At 33.6% G+C, this 23,621-nt stretch overlaps 1 protein-coding gene across 1 annotated transcript in view; it reads left to right on the top strand.

Annotated features, from left to right (window-relative positions):
* The first annotated feature begins 99 nt into the window (after positions 1–99).
* Positions 100–23,621, top strand: part of LOC135831144 (potassium channel subfamily K member 18-like) — a 40,113-nt gene continuing 16,591 nt past the window's right edge. Inside the window, exon 1 of the mRNA XM_065343417.1 lies at positions 100–381. Coding sequence (XP_065199489.1) covers positions 141–381 — 241 coding nt within the window. The 5' untranslated portion in view covers positions 100–140. The remainder of the gene's footprint in view (positions 382–23,621) is intronic.

Below are 23,621 nucleotides of genomic sequence, written 5' to 3'. Positions count from 1 at the left end.
AATGGAGAATATCGCGGTGCAATTACACGAAATGCGCGTACGCATCCTCTCATCGTACTCGAAGGCAAAATCTTAAACGCTTTTGATAAAAGTTTTGCACGTTGACAGTAAACTTTCAACCGTTTAGGTGCTAGGTGGCGATGTCGTCCAGAAGGGTTGATTTTACCATCGAAAATTTACGATTCCCGCCAAAAACTCGACATTTGAAAAAAATTTTAAATTTTATTCTAACTCGTTTCGGTCTGCTATGCGCTGTTTGTTTGTATCTTTTGGCCGGAGCTTTTTTGTTTCAATGTTTAGAATCGAGACACGAACTGAAGCAACAGGGTTTAATGCAACAGCAACGAATTAATTGTTTGAAAGAACTTTGGATTATTACAGGTATCAATTTTTTTGTCTTATATTGACATTTAATTAATATCGACGAGTTTTTTTTTTTTTTTTTTTAAATTGGTATTTTACTTTTAATTGGAGATTTTTGTTATTCATCAACTTGTATCTTTACTTATGGATATTTTTTATCTTTGGATTCTTCATCTCAATTCGATTTTTATTTCTATTATTGAATTGAAATCCGAAAGAATTTATACCACGAACGTGATTTGATAATTAACATCATACCCATCTAATAATTAATTATTCGTCTATTTTATCTATAAATTGATGCGAAGTGGCTCCTATTCGAATGAAAAATAGGCAATCCATTTATCTTCCTGAAACGATCACTTATATACCTTCATAAATAGGTACCTTTCGACAGATTACACCTCTCAAGTTTTTTTCCTCCATGAAATTCCAAGCATACTTCGAAGAAGTAATTTCAAACTTTATCGTAGTATTCCCAATATCCCAATCCTAATAAAATGTAAAAAAACATCTCTATTTTATTGGCTGTTTGCGCCAAGGTAGTTCACCTTTGGAGTTTTATTATATGAATAAGCGTATATAAAAAAATAGAATCGATGTGCACATGAACTTCGAAAAATGTGCATTGATCAAATCTGGCGCCTAGAATAGGCCTAAGCGAATAATTCGGATTGATAAAGTGTTCGTTATTATATAAACCTCTTTGAATATTAAAAATGAAATTCCGCAAAAATTCATCATCCTTTAGCGAGCAAATATAACGACACGGAGGAAAAAAAAAAGAAAAATAAACTTGACGTGATAAGTCGACGAATAAGATTTCTATCCAATTTCAAATGAGTTATTACCTCGTTGTCGACAATTTTATTAATTTGATTCGTAATAAATGGCTGTCGACGACCGATCTTGGCATATATGGGAGTTGGGTTTGGGTCGAGCGGCAGAGCTAGCGTTATTAAAAACCCTAATGTAACATAATTCCGAGCTGAAATTCAAGAAAAAAGCAATTCAAAAAGGATATAACATTTTGCAGTACACGTAATAAGACTTGCTCGCGATTGTTGCCTCGTTATACGATGTACCACTATACTGGAACTGGTGAAGAAACAATTTGAAATTGTTTCTTATTTTGGATTTTTTCCTCATTTGGAAAAAGGATATCGCCAATTTACATTTAGGGGGCATTTACCATAGTAATCCATTTCGGGTATTGTGCCAGGCCGTTTGCAATTGAGAACAAACGATTTTCGGGCGAAACAAATTTGAAAAAGGAATTTAATAGGATTTGGCCGGGTTTGGTATGGTGTATTCGCGTGTAAGTGTGTAAGTACATCGTAGTTTATTTTTTGTCTAGGGAAATGCATTTTCGTTTAAATTCGAAAGACGAAAATGTAAAAGTTAGTTATGTTTCGTTAAACGGAGGACGTAAAATGGTACTTTTGGGTTGTTGGAATGAGACTTATGAGTGGCCATTATGTCGCTGATGTGTATTTCCGCATTATACATAATCGTTTCGATTATTCGAATGTAAAATTATTGTGGTAGATACAGATACTTATCAGTAATATTATTTATACAGGTACCTATACCAATGTAAAGCAAGTGTCTTTCTTATTACCGCGTTATTTCCATAAACTCGAAGCTTTTTTTGTGGGAGTACGCAGGACCACGCTCTGTCCCAAAAAGGAAATTTCGAAAATATCGAAAAATTGCCATAAAAAATGACGAAAATGAAATTTGACAAAAAAAGAACCTATTGAGCAATTATGCAAAAAAAAACACTTTCTTGTCAAACTTTGAAACAAAAAGGGATTTTTTTAGACAAGCAAAGCAGAAATCAATGTTTTTAAGACGTATTGGCAGAAATTACGACTATTTAACAATTTTGTCTAAAATCTACCTCTTGAGAATTTTAACGAAAAAACATTACAACTTTTGGTCAACTCGCCAAAAATTGACTTTCTCTGGCAATTTGGACAGAAAAGGGGATTTTTTTTTGATAATTTTGGAATAAGAGTATTTTTTTTTTTTTTGAGCAATCTGGGCAAGAAGATGACTGTTTGACAAGTTTAGCAAAAAATGGCTCTTTTTGACAATTTTTCCAAAAATTGACACTTTTTGACAATTGTCCCAAAAATTAATGCTTTTTGTCTTGAGAAAATTTGTGTTTCGAGAACAACAATTTTCTCGTATGTAAAAGGAGTTTATTGGAGAACTGAAGTACGATAATTAAATTTTCAGAAAATATAGTAATAGCGACACCATTTCCGCCTCTTACCCCATCATCATCACCCTTCAATGTAATTCAAATAATTATTATTTATTTTCCAAACAAACCCTTTTCCAGGTGTACAAAAGCGCTCAAATATGGCCACTGCTTGGTGAATCTGTCACCAAAAAGTCACCAGGGTGTAAAATATGACTTTCCTATGTTCTGGTGAATCCTGGTGACTTCTGGTGAATCAGCCACCAAGATTCACCAGAAGTCGCCAGGTGTACGAAAGCGCTCAAATATGGCTACTGCTTGGTGGCTCTGTCACCAAAAAGTCACCTGGGAATAATATATGGCTTTTCGATGTTCAGGTGAATCCTGGTGACTTCTGGTGAAGCAGACACCAAGATTCAGCAGAAGTCACCAGGTGTATAGAATTACTCAAATATGGCCACTGCTTGTTGAATTTGTCAGCAAAAAGTCACCAGAGGATAAAATATGACTTTTCTATGTTCTGGTGAATCCTGGGGTCTCCTGGTGAATCTTGGTGACTGATTCACCAGAAGTCACCAGGGGTATAAAATCTCTCAAATATGGCCACTGCTTGTTGAATTTGTCAGCAAAAAGTCAACAGAGGATAAAATATGACTTTTCTATGTTCTGGTAAATCCTGTGGACTTCTGGTGAATCTTGGTGATTGATTCACCAGAAGTCACCAGGTGTATAAAATCGCTTAAATATGGCTACTGCTTGGTGGCTCTGTCACCAAAAAGTCACCTGGGAATAATATATGGCTTTTCTATGTTCAGGTGAATCCTGGTGACTTCTGGTGAAGCAGACACCAAGATTCAGCAGAAGTCACCAGGTGTATAGAATTACTCAAATATGGCCACTGCTTGTTGAATTTGTCAGCAAAAAGTCACCAGAGGATAAAATATGACTTTTCTATGTTCTGGTGAATCCTGGGGTCTTCTGGTGAATCTTGGTGACTGATTCACCAGAAGTCACCAGGTGTATAAAATCTCTCAAATATGGCCACTGCTTGTTGAATTTGTCAGCAAGAAGTCAACAGAGGATAAAATATGACTTTTCTATGTTCTGGTAAATCCTGTGGACTTCTGGTGAATCTTGGTGATTGATTCACCAGAAGTCACCAGGTGTATAAAATCGCTTAAATATGGCCACTGCTTGGTGGATCTGTCACCAAAAAGTCACCTAAGGATGAAAAATGACTTTTCTATGTTCTGGTGAATCCTGGTGACTTCTGGTGAATCAGTCACCAAGATTCACCAGAAGTCACCAGGTGTATAAAATTGCTCAAATATGGCCACTGCTTGTTGAATTTGTCAGCAAAAAGTTACCAGAGGATAAAATATGACTTTTCTATGTGCTGGTGATTCCCGTGGACTTCTGGTGAATCTTGGTGACTGATTCACCAGAAGTCAACAGGTGTATAAAATCGCTCAAATATGGCCACTGTTTGGTGGATCTTTCACCAAAAAGTCACCAGGATATTAAATATGACTTTTCTATAATCTGGGGAATCTTGGTGACTTCTGGTGAATTGGTCACTGACATTCACCAGAAGTCACCAGGTGTATAAAATAGCTTAAATACGGCCACTGCTTGGTGGATCTGCCACCAAAAAGTCACCTGGGGATACAATATGACATTTCGATGTTGTGTTGAATCCTAGTGACTTGGTGAATCAGTCACCAAGATTCACCAGAAGTCACCAGGTGTATGAAATCGCTCAAATATGGCCACTGCTTGGTGGACCTGTCACCAAAAAGTCACCTGGGAATAAAATATGGCTTTTCTATGTTCAGGTGAATCCTGGTGACTTCTGGTGAAGCAGACGTCAAGATTCAGCAGAAGTCACCAGGTGTATAGAATTACTCAAATATGGCTACTGCTTGGTGCATCTGTCACCAAAAAGACACCAGGGTATTAAATATGACTTTTCTATGTTCTGGTGAATCCTGGTGACTTCAGGTGAATCAGTCACCAAGATTCTCCAGAAGTCACCAGGTGTACAAAATTGCTCAAATATGGCCAGTAATTGTTGAATTTGTCAGCAAAAAGTCACCAGGGTATAAAATACGACTTTTATAATATGTTCTGGTGAATCCTGGTGACTTCTGGTGAATCAGTCGCCATGTTTCACCAGAAGTCACCAGGTGTATAAAATCGCTCAAATATGGCCACTGCTTGGTGGATCAGTTACCAAAAAGTCACCTGGGAATAAAGTATGACTTTTCTATGTTCTGGTTAATCCTGGTGACTTCTGGTGAATCAGTCACCAATATTCACCAGAAGTCACCAAGTGTATAAAATTGCTCAAATATGGTCACTGCTTGGTGGACTTGTCACCAAAAAGTCACCAGGGTGCCTATAAGATATGACTTTTCCACGTTCTGGTGAATCCTGGTGACTTCAGGTGAACCAGTCACCAAGATTCACCAGAAGTCATTAAGTGTATTAAATCTCTCAAATATGGCCACTGCTTGCCCTTTTCATCCCCTCCACCCAAATCAACTTCAGGATCAACATCTCGTAATAAGAGAAAAGGTGGGGGGGGTCACATGTCTCAGCTATACAATCCATAGGAAATGAACAACACCTATACACATTTTAACTCAAGCAGTTATACCTATACCTATTATAATACACAAAATGAGCAATTTTAGACGTTTTAATCATTTAATTTTTAAGTGCGAATTTTAGCTATTCTAGAGGGCTAACTTGGTCTTCTATGGAGGGAGATAATATTGTCATGAGAGTTCATTTTACTCAAAAGAGACTTTTTAGAGGTGTTGGAACTAAACATTTTTGAATTTTGAAAATTTTTTCTTTGAAGTTGGATTTTTTTTGAATTTTTGAAAATTTATGAGGTTCGCCGCAGCCTGATTTAAAAAAATAAATAAATAAATAAAACGTAGGGAATTATTTTCTCACCAGAGATCACCACTTTGAGGGTTGGTAGCAGAAGAAATCACTTTTTTTTTGCCCAACTACACAAGGGATACCCAGACCCATGTAATACTTACACTACCTACGAGTACCTATACATCTGGGAATAAAACATGGTTATAATTGAGGAGCTTGGAATCAAAACTCACTTTTGCCACCAAAAATCGATATGCGTTTTTTTGCGGATTCTGATACTTCTTCAATTTCTCTATCACCCTACAGAATCCATTTTTCCGAATTCGGCCCCAGTTCTTCACAATTTCGTGTTAAAAAGTGCCCTTGGAGTCAAAACTCACTTTTGCCAGTGGCAAAAGTGAGTTTTGACTCCAAGCTATAAAAAAAAACTGTATTTTGAAGGTCGCATGGAAGTCTACAAAGCCAAAATAATTCAGTTGCAACTTCGGAAGCATTTTCTGATAGTGAAAATACCGAAAATGGTAGTTTTGAATTTGGAAGTGATGCAACTGAGGAGGTAAAAAATTGGATGTATTGAGCGCTCAAAACTTTTAAAGCTCTCTGGAGGCGGAACAAAATACTCTACAGAAAAATGAGGTCGAAGAAAATTGTAGAAAATTAAATTTCCAATCGACATAATGTCGTTAGTTTTTTTCTAGAGTGCTTAGTTTTCGATATATTTGCAAAAGAAAATATCATTTTTTGAAAAATTCAGCGCTCAAAACTTTTAAATCTGTCTGGAGACTGAACGAAGCATTCTACGGAAAAATCAGATCGAGGAGAATTGTAGAGAATTAAATTTCCAATCGACATAATGTCATTAGTTTTTTTCTAGGAGGCTTATTTTTCGATATATTTGCAAAAGAAAGTAAAATTACCCCACCTTGGAATCAAAACTCACTTTTGCCAAACTTGATAGCCATACTGCAACGATATGGCAACTTGAAAAAAAAAAATTTCTCATGGAATCCTATTTAGTAGTCTTACTCAAGAGTTTGACACACTTTGCGGCGTTTTTTTCATCAACGCACTAGGCGAAATCAGTTATTGTCGATTTTCTCAAAACTTTGTCCGATGGCAAAAGTGAGTTTTGATTCCAAGCTCCTCAATTGACTGTAGATACTCAAATCACCAATTATAGGCAGATAATTTATACCGAAGAGCTCCCTTAAGATTGCAATTAGGTACCTAGGTAGATTAATTTACCATTCGTTGAAACGTGAAACCTCAGCAACTTCGATGGTGAGTTTATATTATTCGCTCCACGTAGCTAAACTGACATTCCAAGTAAAACGTCGTTTACAGGTATACATTTCATCTGAATAACACCTACGTATATTATAATAAAGCTTGATACCCACATTATAACATGTCCATCTTTTTAACCCTTCTTCAACTTTTCGTCAGATTTTATTCGATCTAAATGAGAAAAAAATTATCAAGTGCCATTTTACTACATAATCAACGACGCGTAACATTGTCACAAGTTCGTTTTTGTACGAAAGGTGTTAGTTTACAAAAACGCCATCCCCCATAACACCTACCTACATAATAACTCCCGATCGTGGAAAACTTTCAACAATATATATTCTAGGGGTGGAAAAAATCAAAGTGTCAAACAAAGGTTTTTATGTCAATCCGTCGTAAAAAAAAAAAAATGTCGAAAATACTCGAATGTTCGTTCGGAAAATAATTTATAATACAAAGTCAGACCTGAGACCTCATTTAATAATCGTCAACGAAAAGTTTCCATAATGTATAAATTGTTCAAACGAATGCTCAACACTTGAAAGGTTGGTAGGCAAGGTACATATTTAACGAGATAGACTATAGGTATACGAGAGAGAGAGAGAGATATTTCGCCTTATTCGTCGTCGTATAAGAAGAAACGAATTATAAAATCATTTAGCCACGAGCAGAATGGTAAAAATATTTAGGCATTTCTCTACCCACCTATATACGAGGTACTTATACGTACAGTTCTACTTTAGTATGCGAAAAACATATACAGCTAGGCCTCTTTTTGGTTTCTAAACTCATGAAATATTCTTACATAGTATAGCTTATGCATGCGGCAAGCGAAAATCAATTATTATCTCATGTCATAGCGATGTCGTGACTTTATACGTACAATTCTCGTGGGAAATAATATAGCAAATAGCTTCCCCATTGTTTTATATGTATATACGAAGCTTATTGAATTTTCTTATATTATATAGTCAGTCGCTAGTATATACCTAATATAGGTATTGGGTACACACATAACATACAGGTGTTTTCAAGGTTGCGATTCGCGAAAGCGAAACCTGTTAATTCGAATTCAAAATGTGTACGGTGTGTGAGCTTTTGAATAGGGCGCGATCTACGAGTAGTTTCATTTCGTAAGTTGGCTAGTTCTGGAATAGTCATCATCGTCGTCGAACTCGTCGAAATAAAAGTAATACAATCAAGATCCCCGAGCTTTATTCAAGTTTTCAAGTAATCTTACGCATGATAGGATTTTGAAATTAGATCAACCCTATAGCTAGGGTAGAGGTATCGGTACGATGGAAAAATTTATTCCTATCTCGGTTTCGGTTACAATAATACAAAGGTATATATACCATCAGCTAATTCTACCCTATCGCGAATTATATTAATATCGCGGTGACTCTTCTACAAACGATTCTTTGACTGAGGAGTACACAAACGCTGCCTTTACTAAATCTATTCCATTCCATTCGGCGTGCGTGCGAAGGAAATTAAATCACGATTACTATTACACAAGTTTGAAATAAAATTACTCGGTCGAATTTTCCTTTCTTTTAACGCGGACAATTCTTCGTCAATTTTCATTTTTTTTTTTTTTTTTTTTTTACCCGTATATACTAATATGCATACGTACCCGGTACTAACCACACGGTTCGTTTCGGTTCTTCAGATTCGACTTTTCTAAAAAAAAAAAAAAAAAAAAAAAAGTTTCGTAGTGGAAATTTTTCTAATAACTTCGTTTCTTGTTGGCGAGCCCTTCGAAAAAAACTTGGGAATTAATTTTGTCCCTTGCTTTGAAAAGTTTGACGTTTCACTGTCAAAGTATAATATTGTGCTACGTACAACGAGATACACTATATGAGCCTGTTTTTCTCTCTGCAAAGTTTCAGATCGTAATAATAATAAGGTCCTCGAGAGTGAGAAAAACACCCTTTTATAATCTTTCCTATCGCACGTAAACAATGAAAGTGTAAACTAAAACACAAGGTTCTCCATATTTTGCAAACGTTGTGTATGAACATTTACAAACCAGTAAACTGAAACACGTAAAACAAAACACATTTATATATATGCGGAAAAACATTGCGAAATAATATGCTAAACGTTGGTTAAACCAAAAAAAAAAAAAAAAAAAAAAAATACTCAACTCGTGCGATGAAAATACCGTTGTAATGAATTTTTACGAAGAATAACAAATCAAATGTTTTTTTTTATTTTTATTATAAAGCTATGCATTTAAAAGGTAGTTATTATATAATGATATTCAAAAATAGCAACTTGGGCTTTGTTATTTTATAATCTACTTACTTCACCGAATATAATAATTTTTCTACCAAAGCTGCGGGCTTTATAGTAAGCACGTGCGAAATAAAAAGAGAAGGGTCAGAATTCAATGCACAAGACGCGAGAAAAAAAAAGTGAAATAAGAAAGGAAATATCGTTACCGAAAAAAAATTAAAAAACCCAAAGATACTAAGGAAATGAGGGTATTTCTAATAAACGAAATAAATTTATCTTCGTAAAATAAAATATATAAAGTATAGTAAGTAAATTCGTCGCGAATCTGAACGGGTGGCATAATGAGTATAAATGATGAACCAACGAGCGATGAGTCTTTCACCCTTTGCCTTCTTTTCGACCAAAAATTATACGCGGTGACTTTTAGTTTATTTAAAATTTACTATGTAGCAGATTCTGACGAGTTTTTCTTTGAAGTATACGTCTTATTAAAAGTTCGTCATCTTGCTACTTTATAAAGAATACTCGTCATCGTCATCATCGGTATATGGCGTTAATTCATTTAATTTAATGATGGTAAAAGCGCGTATATGATATATCAGGGTAAAATGAGTTTTTCTGATGCTTTCGCTGCGTTGACCCGTGTTCGAGATGAAAAATTAACAACAGTATCCAACAATTTATTCTTTATCCGAAAGAGTAACCTGTTAATATTTTATTATTTACGACGAAACAGGACAAAAAGCAATTAATCTTCGCAACAACGTAAAGCTTTTATTCTTCTTTTTTTTCCTCATTTTTAAATGAAAGTGTCATTTCAAAATCCGTCAGGTTTTTATTTTAATTTCGTCAGATATGCCTATCTCGTAGATTTTCTAAATTACTTATACCGTAGACTGTATAGTAACTATAAATAGGTACTCTCATTCTCGACGCACAGACGTTGATGTTGATGGCACTGTTGTCGTAAGTTTTTAGCAAAGGCATATCAAGCGAGAAGCAACGTCAAAAGAAGAAGTGGTTTTCTCGATCGTGAAAATGTATGTAGTGCTTGAAAAGTTTAAGTATCGTCATATGGTCTGCTTCCCATTGGGATATGTCATTTCTTCTGTGCAAAAACTAGATTTTTAAATGTTTATTTTAAAGAACATGGGTATAGTACGTAATACACGAGTAGGTACGCGAGGTGTTTGATAAAATACTGTACTATATACTACGTCGCCTGCGGATATGACATAGTCTACATGCATGACATTATAAATGATAGGTTAGGCACGTTTACGCCTGAGATAATACATATGTATGTATATTATTCGGTGACCCTTGTTTTGAAATTTTGGATTCTTATTGTTCTCCGGGTGCTAAATCACGATTTGTTGTTGTTGTTTTTTCTAATAGAAAAATAATTCTCTATTTTTAGTAAAATTTGGGTAAACGACGATAAGATCTCAATTTCAAGAAAAATTACAAGGCAAAAAAGTTACAGCTGCTTGGTCGAATCAAAAATGGTTTGAATTTTTCAAAATCAACAATCGAAAAATGATATTATTTATGGATAAAAGAAAATGAATTATCATAGCAACAAAAAAAAGGACTTTGGAAGCTGAATTTAAAAAAAAAAAAAAAAAAAAAAATTGTGAAATTATGATAACATAATTGAGTTGCTTAAACAATGAAGTTTTTTTTGTTTTTCTGATATTTCTAGCTTTCATCGTCGGATTTTGAGTCCCCTTTAAAAGTGTGAAAATCTCTCAAATCGGTCATTTTCCAATCCTAATTTCTTTCCGAGGTACATTTTTGACACAGTGTTTAGGGATTTTTTTTGAAAAATTCAGATGATTGAGATTATATTTGGTCATTATCTTGATCCAATTCGATCTTTGCAGATGATCACATCGAAGTTTTGTTCGAATGAGTTCTATATTATGATACCTATACCTATATAGGTAGGTATACTTCCTTTTTAGGGGCAGAATTTTCCAAAAGAAGTAAATAGAATCAGAAAAAGTGCTATTGTGCATTTACTTCTGAAATTCTCTCAACTTGGTCATTTTCTAATCCTCATCATTTCCTCCCGAGGTCCATTTTTGACACAGTGTTGAAGGATATATTTTTTTTTGAAAAATTTAGATGATTGAGATTATTTTTCTGGTAATTCTCTTGATCCGATTCGGTCTGACCACATCTGATCACATCGAAGTTTTGTTCGAATTAGATCTATGTGCGTACTTCTTCCAAAAGAAGTTAATTGAAAACAGAAAAAGTACAAAGTTTAGTTCAAATTAGATCTGTTCAGATTCCATCATTTCAACGTAATAGTTTTTTAAAACTTGTGAATTGATTTTTTAAGCTTCTTTCAGGTTTGAGAATTGCTCTAAAAAATTTCAATCTTGAACTGGACAAAGAGGATCAAAAGATAACCTCAAAATACACCACCTGCAAAAATTTCAGATGTTGAAATTAATTTTTTGATTTTAAGCAAATTTTTAAGAATTCAAATTTGGCCCAATATTTCATGAAAAAAAATCAAAATTTGATCAAATTGACAAAAGACTGAAATTGATTTGTACCTACTCTATTATCGACCTATCAAGTTGATTGGTGATGGTTTCAGACAGTTCTGGAGCTTCTAGCGGATTTTCGGATACTGAGGAAAAAAGTACTGATAAGGACCAAATCCGCCATTTTGTGACGTCAGTCAAATAAGGTCTATTCATCTGTAGATAGTACTCGAGGAGACGAACAATAGTATACTATTTTAATTTCATATGAGAGGAAAATAAATGCTGAAATTTTAAAAAATTGTTAATTTCGAATTTGTAAACATATGCGGAAAACAGTTACTTTCCTCCCTAGGGAGGAAAGTAACTACTTTCCGCACTTGTTTTGATAGATGCGTTAAAGACGTATTTTCCAACCACAAAACTGTCTAGGAAACTACTCATTTTCCAATCATATGAAATTAAAAAATGTTATTATGATAAGTTGCCTATCTTGTACACTGAAGGCGCTACGTGCTCCTCAAAACCGGAAATTTACCAATTTTGAAAAATTTATCAGAAATAAGAAAATGTTTGAATCATTTAAATGATGCCCCTAACCCACAGTACTCCCGAGTGGACGAACAGACATGTCATTATGACCAATTGCGTATCTTCAAAATTGAAGGAGCAAACGTGTTCAAAAACTCCAAATTTCGAGTGCCCCAAATTTGAATTTTGAAATTGTGCTGGTTCCTTCAATTTTGAAGATAGGCAATTGGTCATGATAACATTTTTTGTTCGTCCACTCGAGTAGTATGGGTTAGGGGCGTCAATCAAATGATTCAAACATCTTCTTATTTTAGAATAATTTTTCAAAATAGGTCAATTTCAGTTCAAAAATGGGGCAATTTCTTCAATTTGCAGACAGTAAGAAAATGTTTGTATCATCTAAATAATGCCTCTAACCCATAGTACTTGAGTGGATGAACAAAAAATGTTATCACGACCAATTGCCTATCTTCAAAATTGAAGGGGCAAGCACTATTTCAAAATTTCAAATTTGGGGCACTCAAAATTTGGAAATTTTGAATCACGCATGCCCCTTCAATTTTGAAGATAGGCAATTGGTCATAATAACATGTCTGTTCGTCCACTCGAGTACTATGGGTTAGGGGGCATAATTTGAATGATTCAAACATTTTCTCATTTTTCATAGATTTCAACCACTAAAATGAGCATAAAAACCGCGTAACCGTGACCATAACCAATGCCGAAATTATTGATTTAGAATTTCTTAATCATAACCGCAACCAAAATTTATTGATTTAAAATTTTTTAACCACAACCGTATATAAGTAATTCATTTTATTTTGGTTACGGTTAATTTCCAATTTTTGTCAAAGTTTATAAAAAATAGTGAGCTTTGATCAATCTTGGCGCAGTATGCACATTTTTAAGCAATTTTATGAGATGTTTGGTATACAATTTTGGCGAAAGTTTTACGGCTACTTTTTGATCATTTTCATCATTTTTAGAAATTTTTTTAAAGTCTCAACATCAACATGTGTTGAAAGAAATTTTAACAATAATTCACGTCATTCTCGCTCAATCCGGTTAAATTTTACAAAATTATCATCACTTTTTGTGATGTTGAGTGATTCTGATTTTACAGGTTTACTGAGTGTTTTTACCTCGTTTTAACACATCTTATTCCATGTCAGCGTGTCTAAATCGGTCAAATGGGTCATAAGGATGGTAAATACCAGTTTATTGATGCTAAACTTCATTTTCACATTACTTACAGCGTTTTTTTCTTCTTTTTTTCAAAAACTGAAAATCAGCTGGAGGCTCCAGAATGGTTCGAAACTATCACCAATCGCCTCGAAAAGTCGAAAAAAAAATATGAACTGAATTTCAGCCTTTTATACCGATTTGATCAGATTTTGATTTTTTTTTCAAGAAAAATAAGCCAAATTAAAATTTTTTAAAATTTGTTAAAAATCGAAAAAATTTTTTCAACCTTTGAAATTTTTACAAATAATGTATTTTTGGGCCGCTTTCAATTTCTTTCTGTTTGGTCCAAAAATTTAAGCGCCAGTTGGGATCGTTTTCTTGCTAGACAGAATAAACCCCCCCCTCACCCCCCGTCCCAAAAAAATCGTTCGTCACATTTTTTCAATTCCAAATGAGAATCTCATTTCCTATGATGGCTTTAAATTTGCCTATTAAAACCAAAAGTTGGAGCTGTAGGGAAACCTGAGATTCTGCCCGAAACCTAGGCATGGAAACCATCCGTGGTGGAGGGGGGATAAAGCCCATAAATAGTAGATTTTTACTAAAATTGATGAGGAACTTTGGTTCGAGTGTGAGATTACCTAGAAAAGTTTTGACCTTCTTTGCTGTATAAGAAGGGTGAGCCAGAGGTCCTCAAAATTGGATCATTTTTGATACCAATTGAGCCAAAATTTTTCCAACGATTAGACAAAATTGTAGCTAGAAAATGAAGCAAAAGTCAGCTGTTTTCAAAAAATTAGTTTACAAAGGAGAAAAAGGTTATTTTATACCCCCTTCCCTCCTTGACAAAGCCACCGAGTTTTTGAAAAAAATTCCAATCGCATCCATGAAAGCCAAAATGAAATTATGAAGGGCCTTTCAAATTTAATTTCACTTACCTTATCTTTTTTTCTGAATAGGTAGGCTTAATTTTTTTTCAGATCTAGGTACATCTCTAATCGTGAAACCTCCAACCAGTTTTTAAAAAAAAAACTTCATCTCACGTCTATCCATTCTAAATTTATTATGACTATAGCCACTCTGTGACTACCTGGTAATCGACCCCCTTTCTCCATCAAAATACTTACAAGTAGTTGCCTACTTATATGCCTTCCATCAAGTTTTTCAAAAATACCTACCTATCTCTCTTTTAAATTTCAAAGAATTTCAACGTTTTCATATCAAAAGTGAGAATATAGTTGCAAAGCATATTCACCCGGGACAAAACCACGTTTACAATTTCTCAAACGACATTACTATGGGAACATTTTCCAAAAAAATACTTCGAAAAAAAAGCTCCCATACAACAAAAACAACTCGTAAGGTGAAGGAGGAGACTGCAGGAGAGTGGAGAGTAAGTAATGATGAAATGCTGCACAGTTTATCATCTTGTTACAAAATACACGAAGGAAGGTAAATCTGAATGACAAACAGAAACAGTGACCATTTTTCATTCATAACGTAGGTAGGTTAGCTCAGCAACTACCAGCAAGGTAGGTACGTATAACATTTAACAATCACAGCTTTCTTCTACGTTTTCTTGTCTCTTTCATTATTTAGGTACTCGTAGTATATACTACGGTATTTTGTGTTTCTACAACGTGTAATCATGGAAAGTATACATAAAATGAAATCCTCAACTTGGCAGGAAAACAGAAAATAATAAATATAGAGATTTTTATATGTAATTGCTCATCCTGAAAATTACATCGGTACCTATTACTTATATGTATAGTTGGTTGAATCATTTCGTTGAACTTCAAGCATTTTGTCGTGAGTGTTTACACTCTTTCTGAAAAAAATAAACACGACGAATACTACTGGAAAACTGATTTCGGTGGCTTAATGACATTAGAAAAATTGTTTTAGATGGGTATTGATGAAAAATAGGAAAAAATAAAATATTAGTCAAAATCAGTTATACATACCAATCACGTTTTAGTGACTGTTTTTCCAGTTAGAGTAGGTCTAGGTACCTATGTATACCTATCACAGTGTAAGTATCTACTCGAAAGTTTTCAAGTAGCACTCTAATAAATAGGTACCTCTTTTTGTAAATCCTACTCACGTTTTTAAACTTATACAACACCACAATAATTTACCATAGCGACTTTTTTTTTTTTTTACAACAGAACGAGAAATGAGAAAATGGAGAAAAATTTTCAACGCGCGGTCAATATTGCGACAAAATTTTTCAACGAGTTGTAAAAAAGTTTTTAATCAATGAAAATGGCCGTAATAAAAGTTAGGTAACGATAAAAATAAAAAAAATCGCGTACCTTTCGAATAATATTAATGCGTTTCAATTGCGAGAGCTTTATAGGAGAAAAAATGGGTAAGGAAAGGTGACCTTTTTTTTGCTGTGTTAATTATGACGAAGCATCAGCGTGTTATTCCGCGTATATAAAAGCCTATTGTGCGAATATACAATGTGGAAAACTTTTACATAATTTCCTCTTGTATTAGAATTTAATCTTTATGAGCTTTCGATTAAACATATCGCGCGCCTAGCGATCCATTCTACACAAAAGTACATATTATAGGCATGTATAGTTTATATAAAGGGACTGGATTGGGATAGCTTTCGCTTTTCCATTCCGATTGCGTATAAATTGGCTTGAGAATTATAAGGTCTATCGCTCTCATTTGTTTACTTCGTTCAGTTTTCAGTTCGACCCCCGTTTTGAATGTTTACTCATCTTCTAGTTGTATACCTATACGATGAGTATATTTTGAAACAGGAAACGTTAAATGAAATTGCTGATTACTCGAAGCAGACATATAGAGATAGACAATGAGCGATGTTTATAAGCACTACGTAAATTAAACTATCTATATAGCTTTAAGACGCGCACGTTTGATTGATAAGCAACGAACAGAGTGCTCTTTTAGTACGTACCAGCATTTTATTTCATCAAATGCCAATCAAAAATTGGCTCCAATTTTGAAAATTAGACGACTCGCCTCGAGACACTTGAGACGAGACGAGTATGTTGTCGGATATATTCGAATTTTCACGCAAAACTTCTATATTAGGCCTATAGGCAGACACATAGCAATTATGGGACTATCAAAAGAATGGAAATTTCATCGAGAATATCGATATCATCATTTAAGTAGGTAGAGGTGCCAATTCTTAAAATTTTGCTTAATACGTACAAAGTTGTGATTAAGAGTGATCATTTGCTCATGCCTTTAAAAAGTTGAATCATGAATGGGAAAGGGTGGCATGAAAAATTCTTACCTCAAAGTAGAAAATAATTTGGTAAAAATTTCACTCAGTGACACTCCCCCTCCCCCCTCCTCTCGTATTCAAAAAATTGAAAATCAGGAATAAATTGTTGAATGAAATTCTAGAAAGTGTTACAGTTTTAGATTTTATTCAAGTGTAATTTTTTCGAACTTTTGTTGACGAAAATTTGGTTTTGAAAATTTTCAGTTTCCACAAATGAAATACCTGAGTGAAAAAAGCTCACTAGATAGACAAAATCCCGGAATTTCAATTTTCGGGGCCTTGGTTAACGGATTTTTGTTAATGAATCAACGCACCTTGAGCCAACTTTTCAGCGAGTTCCAACTTGACTGTTTCAAAACTTTTTTTGTTTTCTTGTTTTTTTTAGAAAAAATCGATCTCTGAATTGATGACTCTTTTTAAGGAGTTCTATTATTCTTTCTCTACTCTTTCCACAATTCTCCATCAAGAAGTTCAAAGGGCCCAAAAAGAAAATTTTATAAGATATGCAACAACATAATATGGCGCAAATGAGAATGGCCAGAGGATTGGTGCAATTCAGTGTTAATTCCGCTACACAAGAAAGGCGATACAAAAAATTGTGCTAAATATCTCACAATAGCCCTGATCCCACATGCCAGTAAAGTGATGCTCTGAATAATCAACAACAGGATCAAAGCATACCTGCATAGGCAGATTCCATCTGAACAGGCAGGTTTTATGCCTGGAAGAGGTACAAGAGAACAGATTATGATTGACACAACAAGGTGTTGAAGAAAACTCATCAGTTTTCGAATGCGAATACTAACTTATGCCGACCCCTGTATATGGTGGAGTTTTTGATTTTAAAAATTTTCTGTTTTGGAATTTTAGTCAAAAGTTGAAAACTTGAGCTATTTAATGGTACATGTGCAGTATCATGTAAGGAAAATACGTAGGTACCTGCATGAATTCTTTTTCGATTCGCAACTATAAATTCATTATTGAAATTTTATTTCAAAAAATTGGCTATTTTTAAATTCTTACATCAAAATGAGATGCTTCCACAGTTCCTTCCACACATCTCATTTTCCCATGAAATTTCAACAAATTTTCAATTCCCGCCAAAAATGTAAATTTATACAAATTCAGTAACATGGCAATTTTTTTGCTAAAATTATCTAGAGGTTTTATAACCAATTTTTTTCTGCACTTCAAAATTTTAAAATGAAAATTTTTAAATTTTTAAATCTGCAATATTTGACTCCATCTCATTCCATTTTTTTTTAGTGTGCGTAGCACACTATTGGTTTCGCTTTGAGAAATGAAATTTTATTGGAACTGAATGTTCTCTTAAGCTATCCAACCGTTTTTTGTACCTATTGGACACCATTTGAGAATCATTAAGGCGGAGGGAATAGATTAATTTTCATTCAATTCGGATGGGTAATTGCTGAGTAATTGCAATTTTAGTTCATTATTTTAATGCATTAAATCCTAAAAAAGGGAAAAGGGGACTTGTAGAACACCTGCCGCTCATTGTACCCTGCTATACCCCCAGTCTATTCCATCACCAGCTGTGTTTCATTGTACCCTGTTACACCCCCAGTCTGTTAGCTGTAAATTCCAAGTGGGCGTGGTTTGGTGGGGCGTTTACCAAACAAATATATTATTTTAATGCCCTAACCCTCGTAGCAAAGTTGTGGCTGAGTGGTTAGGGCATGTAGGTAGGAATAGGAAATTTAGGGACCCAGGTTCGAATCCCCGTGAGGTAAGTAGGTAGGTGACAGATTTTTCGTAGGAAAATTGGATAGGTAAATGCTTTGGAGTTACTATGTAGTACATGGTAATGGGGCAAAAATAATGCTGAAAGTGAGTTATGAATTATGATATCATTTGCTAACTAAAAATTCATTTCATTAATTTTTTGTCTACCTATAACCATGAATAATTTTTAACTTTTTACTTATAATTTAAAAATTACTTCAAAATGAGAAATTAAACTAATTTTTGTACAATTGAAACATGTAATTTTTATTATCATAATTTAGTAAAAATTATTAAAACAAAATGATTTTTACTATTGGTACCTATAGCAAAATTTATTAAAATGATGAGTTTTACTATACGATTACAGTAAAAATTATTGAATGGGATCTGGTACTTAATTGTGAGTATTTAGTTAAATTTTTTTGTAAAAATTACCCATATTTTTTTCGTGTAATAGGCAATGCAAATTCTTAACATAGGTATTTTATAAGATTTAATTCTTAATTTAGAATAAAAAGCAAGTTCTGAAAATTGGTTTGAAAATTTATAAATTTGAAGACAATGGAAATTCTAAAAAAAATAATATGAAAATTTGTATTTAGAGACGCTGAGAATTCCAAAAATTGATTAAAAGTTCGGTAAGTTGCAGATAATGTGAACTTGAAAATTATATGAAATAAGTATTGTAATATTTATGAAGAAGATGAGAATTCTGAAAAATTGGAGGCAATGTGAATTCCAAAAATTGAGTAAACGTTTTACAATTTGTGGACAATATGAACTTGAAAATTGAATTTGAAATTTTTTAATTTAAAGACAATAAGAATTCTGAAAAATTATTCAAAATTTGACTATTTAGAGGCAATGTGAATTCTAAAAATTGATTGCAAATTTCCTAACTCAGCAGCAATGCAAAATTCTGAAAATTTATTGAAAACTTTATGAAATTGTAGCGATGGGGAATTCGGGAAATCGATTTGAAATTTTGTAAATTTTAAAACAATGCAAACTATGAAAAACAACTAGAAATTTCTTAATTTAGAAGCAATACAAGCTTATAAATTATTCTGAAATACCTATTGTAATTTGGAAAATATGAAAACACTGAAAAACAATTATTATTTTGAAGCAGTGAGAGTTTCAAAAATTCTCATCACTGTGACATGGTTGATTCACTTATGCACTACCTAGATGTAATAACGGTTATAGCTGTAGAAAAGGCAGCTAGCTACGCACACTTTGCATCTAGTTTTTTTTTTTTTTAATTTGGGTGTTTATAATTACAAGATTATTACACCCGCTCCAATTTTATTGTGATGCGAACATTCTTTCTTGTGAGCTGTCAAAGTTGTCAGAAAATGAGAATGAAATACCCTATGGGCACGTTTGGCACTCAGGACGCAATGCCAGCGAAAAAGTGCCAAAATCTGACACTAAGTGTCACATTTTGGCACTCAGTGTCAAATTTTGGCACTGGAGTGTCAGGCACTGGCACTCGGTGTCGAATTTTGACACTGGAGTGTCAGGCACTGGCACTCAGTGTCAGATCTTGACACTGGAGTGTCAGGCACTGGCACTCAGTGTCAGATCTTGACACTGGAGTGTCAGGTGATGACACTCGGGCATGAGGCATTGGCACTCCAGTGTAAAATGTTGGCACTGAAAACATTTTCCAATAACACAAGTCTCAACTTTTTAGTTTTAAGCAACTAAAACTTTGCTTGAACATTAAAAATAAAAGAATTCGCAAAATTTCAGATTTTTTAAAAATTGAATTTTAATTTAAAATTTGGTTTAAAAAATTTTTATGCATCAAAAGTTTGAAATCCAGTATCTGCGGATATACGAGGGATGTTCAATAATGACTGAGAGTGGTGCTGGTGTGCCAAAAGATCGACTCAGAATCTCAAATTCTATCTTTTGGAACTGGACAATTTTTTCCAAAACAGGTTGGATTAGGACCAGAGCAGAAAACCCAAGATTTTTTGAATATTCCCCCTCTTTGAGGACCAATATCCATCCTTCAGGGGAACCTCCAAAACCGAAAGTTTTTCCGAGTGAATTTCAACTTAAAATGGAGGTTTCCGCTGAATTTTCACAAAATCGTCCAACTTTTTTTTCCGGATCCATCCAAAAGAACATACGAGTACATAAGAAAAATACAAGTTTTAAAATTTCTTCATTTTGTAATTATTTTCCTTTAAAAAAAGGAACAGGCGTTTTTCCAACAAATCTAAATTCGTTTTTTTAAATGTTTTTTCATTCAAAATTTTTAAGCCCTACTTTTGAAAATTTTTTTTGAAGAAAAAATTCAAACTATAAAATTTTCATGCTTACCTACTCGTTCATTTAAACAAAAATATATGTTCTTCCAGAAAAGTTTTTAGGATCAGCATTATCAATACTTGAAATTTTCATTTTTTTTTTGAATACCTACGAGAAAAATTTTCTTTGAAATCTTATTGCAACTTTTTCCTAAGCTCCAGTAAATTTTTTCAACTAATAAAAATTCTTTTTTTTAGAAAAATATTTTAAATTTTGAGGCTTATACCCTTAAAAATTTTCATTGAGAAAAAAAAACAAAAAATTGGAACCCCTCTTTTTAAAAGCAATAAGTATTGTAAAAAATAGTGTTTTTTATAAGGAAAAAATTGAAAATTGGAATTGAATAAATTTAAAATTTTCTCCAGTAGGATAGGTAATAATTTCAGAAAAAAAAATCTTCAAAAAATAATTACCAGTGTCTAAAAAGTTCAGTGATGCATGCTCAAAAGTCAAAATGAATGAGCAATCAACTAATAGCCGCTTCATCGCGATTAAATTATGTCTCACGAGGTGGCATAGTTGGTAAAGCATCGGACTGTCACGCAAGAAACCCGGGTTCGAATCCAGCCAGAGCCGAAAAATTTCGTTGGAAAAAGATGGTAAAATAAGAAATGGAGATAATTACATCAACAACACCTCTACCCAGGCAACACTGCTGCGAAAACGTACTAGAATCCGCAATAAAAAACTTCCTCATAATTTTTCCTTGCCGATACTGGCACTGGCACTGGCACTGAAAATTTGCATTGCGTCTCAGTCTCATATTGACGCAATGTATCAGTTCTCAGTGCCAGTGGCACTGACACTGGCACTTCTGACACCATGACACTGGCACTAAAAATTGGCATTGCGTCCCAGTCTCAATTTGACGCAATGTTAAAACTGGCACTAAAGTGCCAAACGTGCCCACAGGGTATTACTTACCTACATTTAAATTTTTCCTTTGCTATTCTCGAAAAAATTGAAGCGGAAATCAGAATAAATTTTCAAGTGATGAAATTTTATAGAAAATTTCCTATATTTCCTGTACATCTTTCAATTTGGCTTTGAAAATCAACACAGGAAATATCACGACCTAATTTTTGGAGTTTTTGTAACGATCAATTTCAAAACAAAAATGTGATTATCGAAAAAGACCAAAGAGTTGAATGAAGTTGAAGTTATAGTTTGATCAACCACTTTGACTGTAAAAGAGGAAACATTTCCAACTCATTTTTGTAAGGAAACAGATAAAGAGTTGACTCAGAGTTGAAGTTAAGAAGAGAAACGTTCGTCGAACCCTGAGATAATTAAATTTGTGATAATGCACCCCTCTCTCCCTCCGAATTACAAATCCGGTTTTAAACTTTAAGGCTGTTTTCAGAATTTTGATTCTAATAGGTTTATTGTGTTACTAACAAAATTTTAAAAATTTCACAAAAAAACCCTTACAATGTCAAAAAAATGCTGAAAATTAAAAAAAAAATTAAGTTATTGGATTCTTATCATCAAAATAGATAGGTACTTAAATTGAAATTTTACAAAAAAAAAAGGATTTTCAAATCTAGTCAAATGAAAAAGATTCAAGTACAGACTATGAAAAATGTAAGCCCACAATATTTTTCACATTAATTTAAACAACTGTCAAAAGATGTGATCAAATAGGCTGTGTATATGTGTAGGCAAATACCTCGAATATTTTAAACATTATTCCAGCAATGTGATCAAACACTCGAAATTTCAATCCAGCCTTTAAAATTTTTCCGATAAAATTTCTTCTAACCATTTCACTTTTATATACGGTTTCGAAATAACTCATCCGAGTAAATAAGTAATTTTTTTATACTATGCTCGGTATAAGTATTAAAATGTCGACCATGAATCATTTTTGGAAGGCACGCAAAAAAAACTCTTGTACCATTTTACTTATGCATAGTAATAAGCGACGAGGAAAAAAAATGAATTTCTGAAATAAGATTTTCCTCTTGTCCTCGAGTAAAGGAAAAACCTTTTTTTTTCAGAAGCAAAATTCTCATGTAAAACGCGGGATATTTTCGAATTAATGGTTAAACGTAAAAAGTAACGTTTAATATCCTCGTACGAATGCCAACAATTTTTTTTTTTACTCTTGTATAATTAATTGTAGAGTACCTGCTGTAATAATTGAGTAAATAATGCAACTTGGGCAGGTAAAACCTTATTATAAATTTCAAAGTTTAGATGGAAAATGTTGTCTTGTGAGAAAATATACAACGTGTGCTAGTTTATTTCTGGAATGGGTTATGTAGATAATATTTTTATTTTAAAATGGACATGTTTAAGTACCTACGTGTAAATTTAACAAATTTTTGGCAAATGTTGAATTTCCATTTGGCAATAAAATCATGGAAAACGACCAACGTGCTTGAACTTATACTTATAGTCGAACTGCATAGATTTGTATAATCTGTGGAATTACAATAAAAGCATAAGTAGGTACATAAATGTCATATCTTAATCGGTTTTGTAGCAGAAATAGAGGTATCTATTTCTATATCCAGATTAAATGCAAATTACCGTCTTATCACATCGGCTATCTTCGAAGTTATACGCGGCATTAAATTGAGATTAAATTGCACGCCAACGTCTCCAAGTATCTGCCGTACAGAAGATAGGTAGGTACTTGCTTACTAGCATTTTATTTATCTGCTTTTAGGGAGTTGGTAATCCAATACTTGGATATCAAAGAAGATTCCGCACGCTGCAATTATATTTTATTTTTCATTCGGCGTAACTTGATTTTTCTGGAGCGCGAATAATTTTAATCGATTTCCAACATGAGAACGCGTTAAAATGTCATTTCTTTTGTGTAAACGAAATGCTCAGATACCAAGAACGCTTTGCAAAGCTACAAACGTTTACTTTTTCTTTTTCAACAGTCAAAAGAAATATGTGATGGCTAATTTCTTGGAAAAACGAATCAGTTCACTTTGATGCATTTAAGCTAGGTAGAGGTATACGGGAATGGAAAGCGGAAAAGGCGGAAGGTTAGTTTAGTTTCGTCAAAATTCCAAGTATCCCTGAATTCCGGATTCCACAGTCGCAG

The sequence above is a fragment of the Planococcus citri genome, chromosome 1 (assembly GCF_950023065.1).
Source record: "Planococcus citri chromosome 1, ihPlaCitr1.1, whole genome shotgun sequence".
Taxonomy (NCBI): Eukaryota; Metazoa; Arthropoda; class Insecta; order Hemiptera; family Pseudococcidae; genus Planococcus; species Planococcus citri.
Note: the sequence above shows the minus strand (reverse complement) of the source record. Positions and strands in the feature narration are given on the sequence as shown.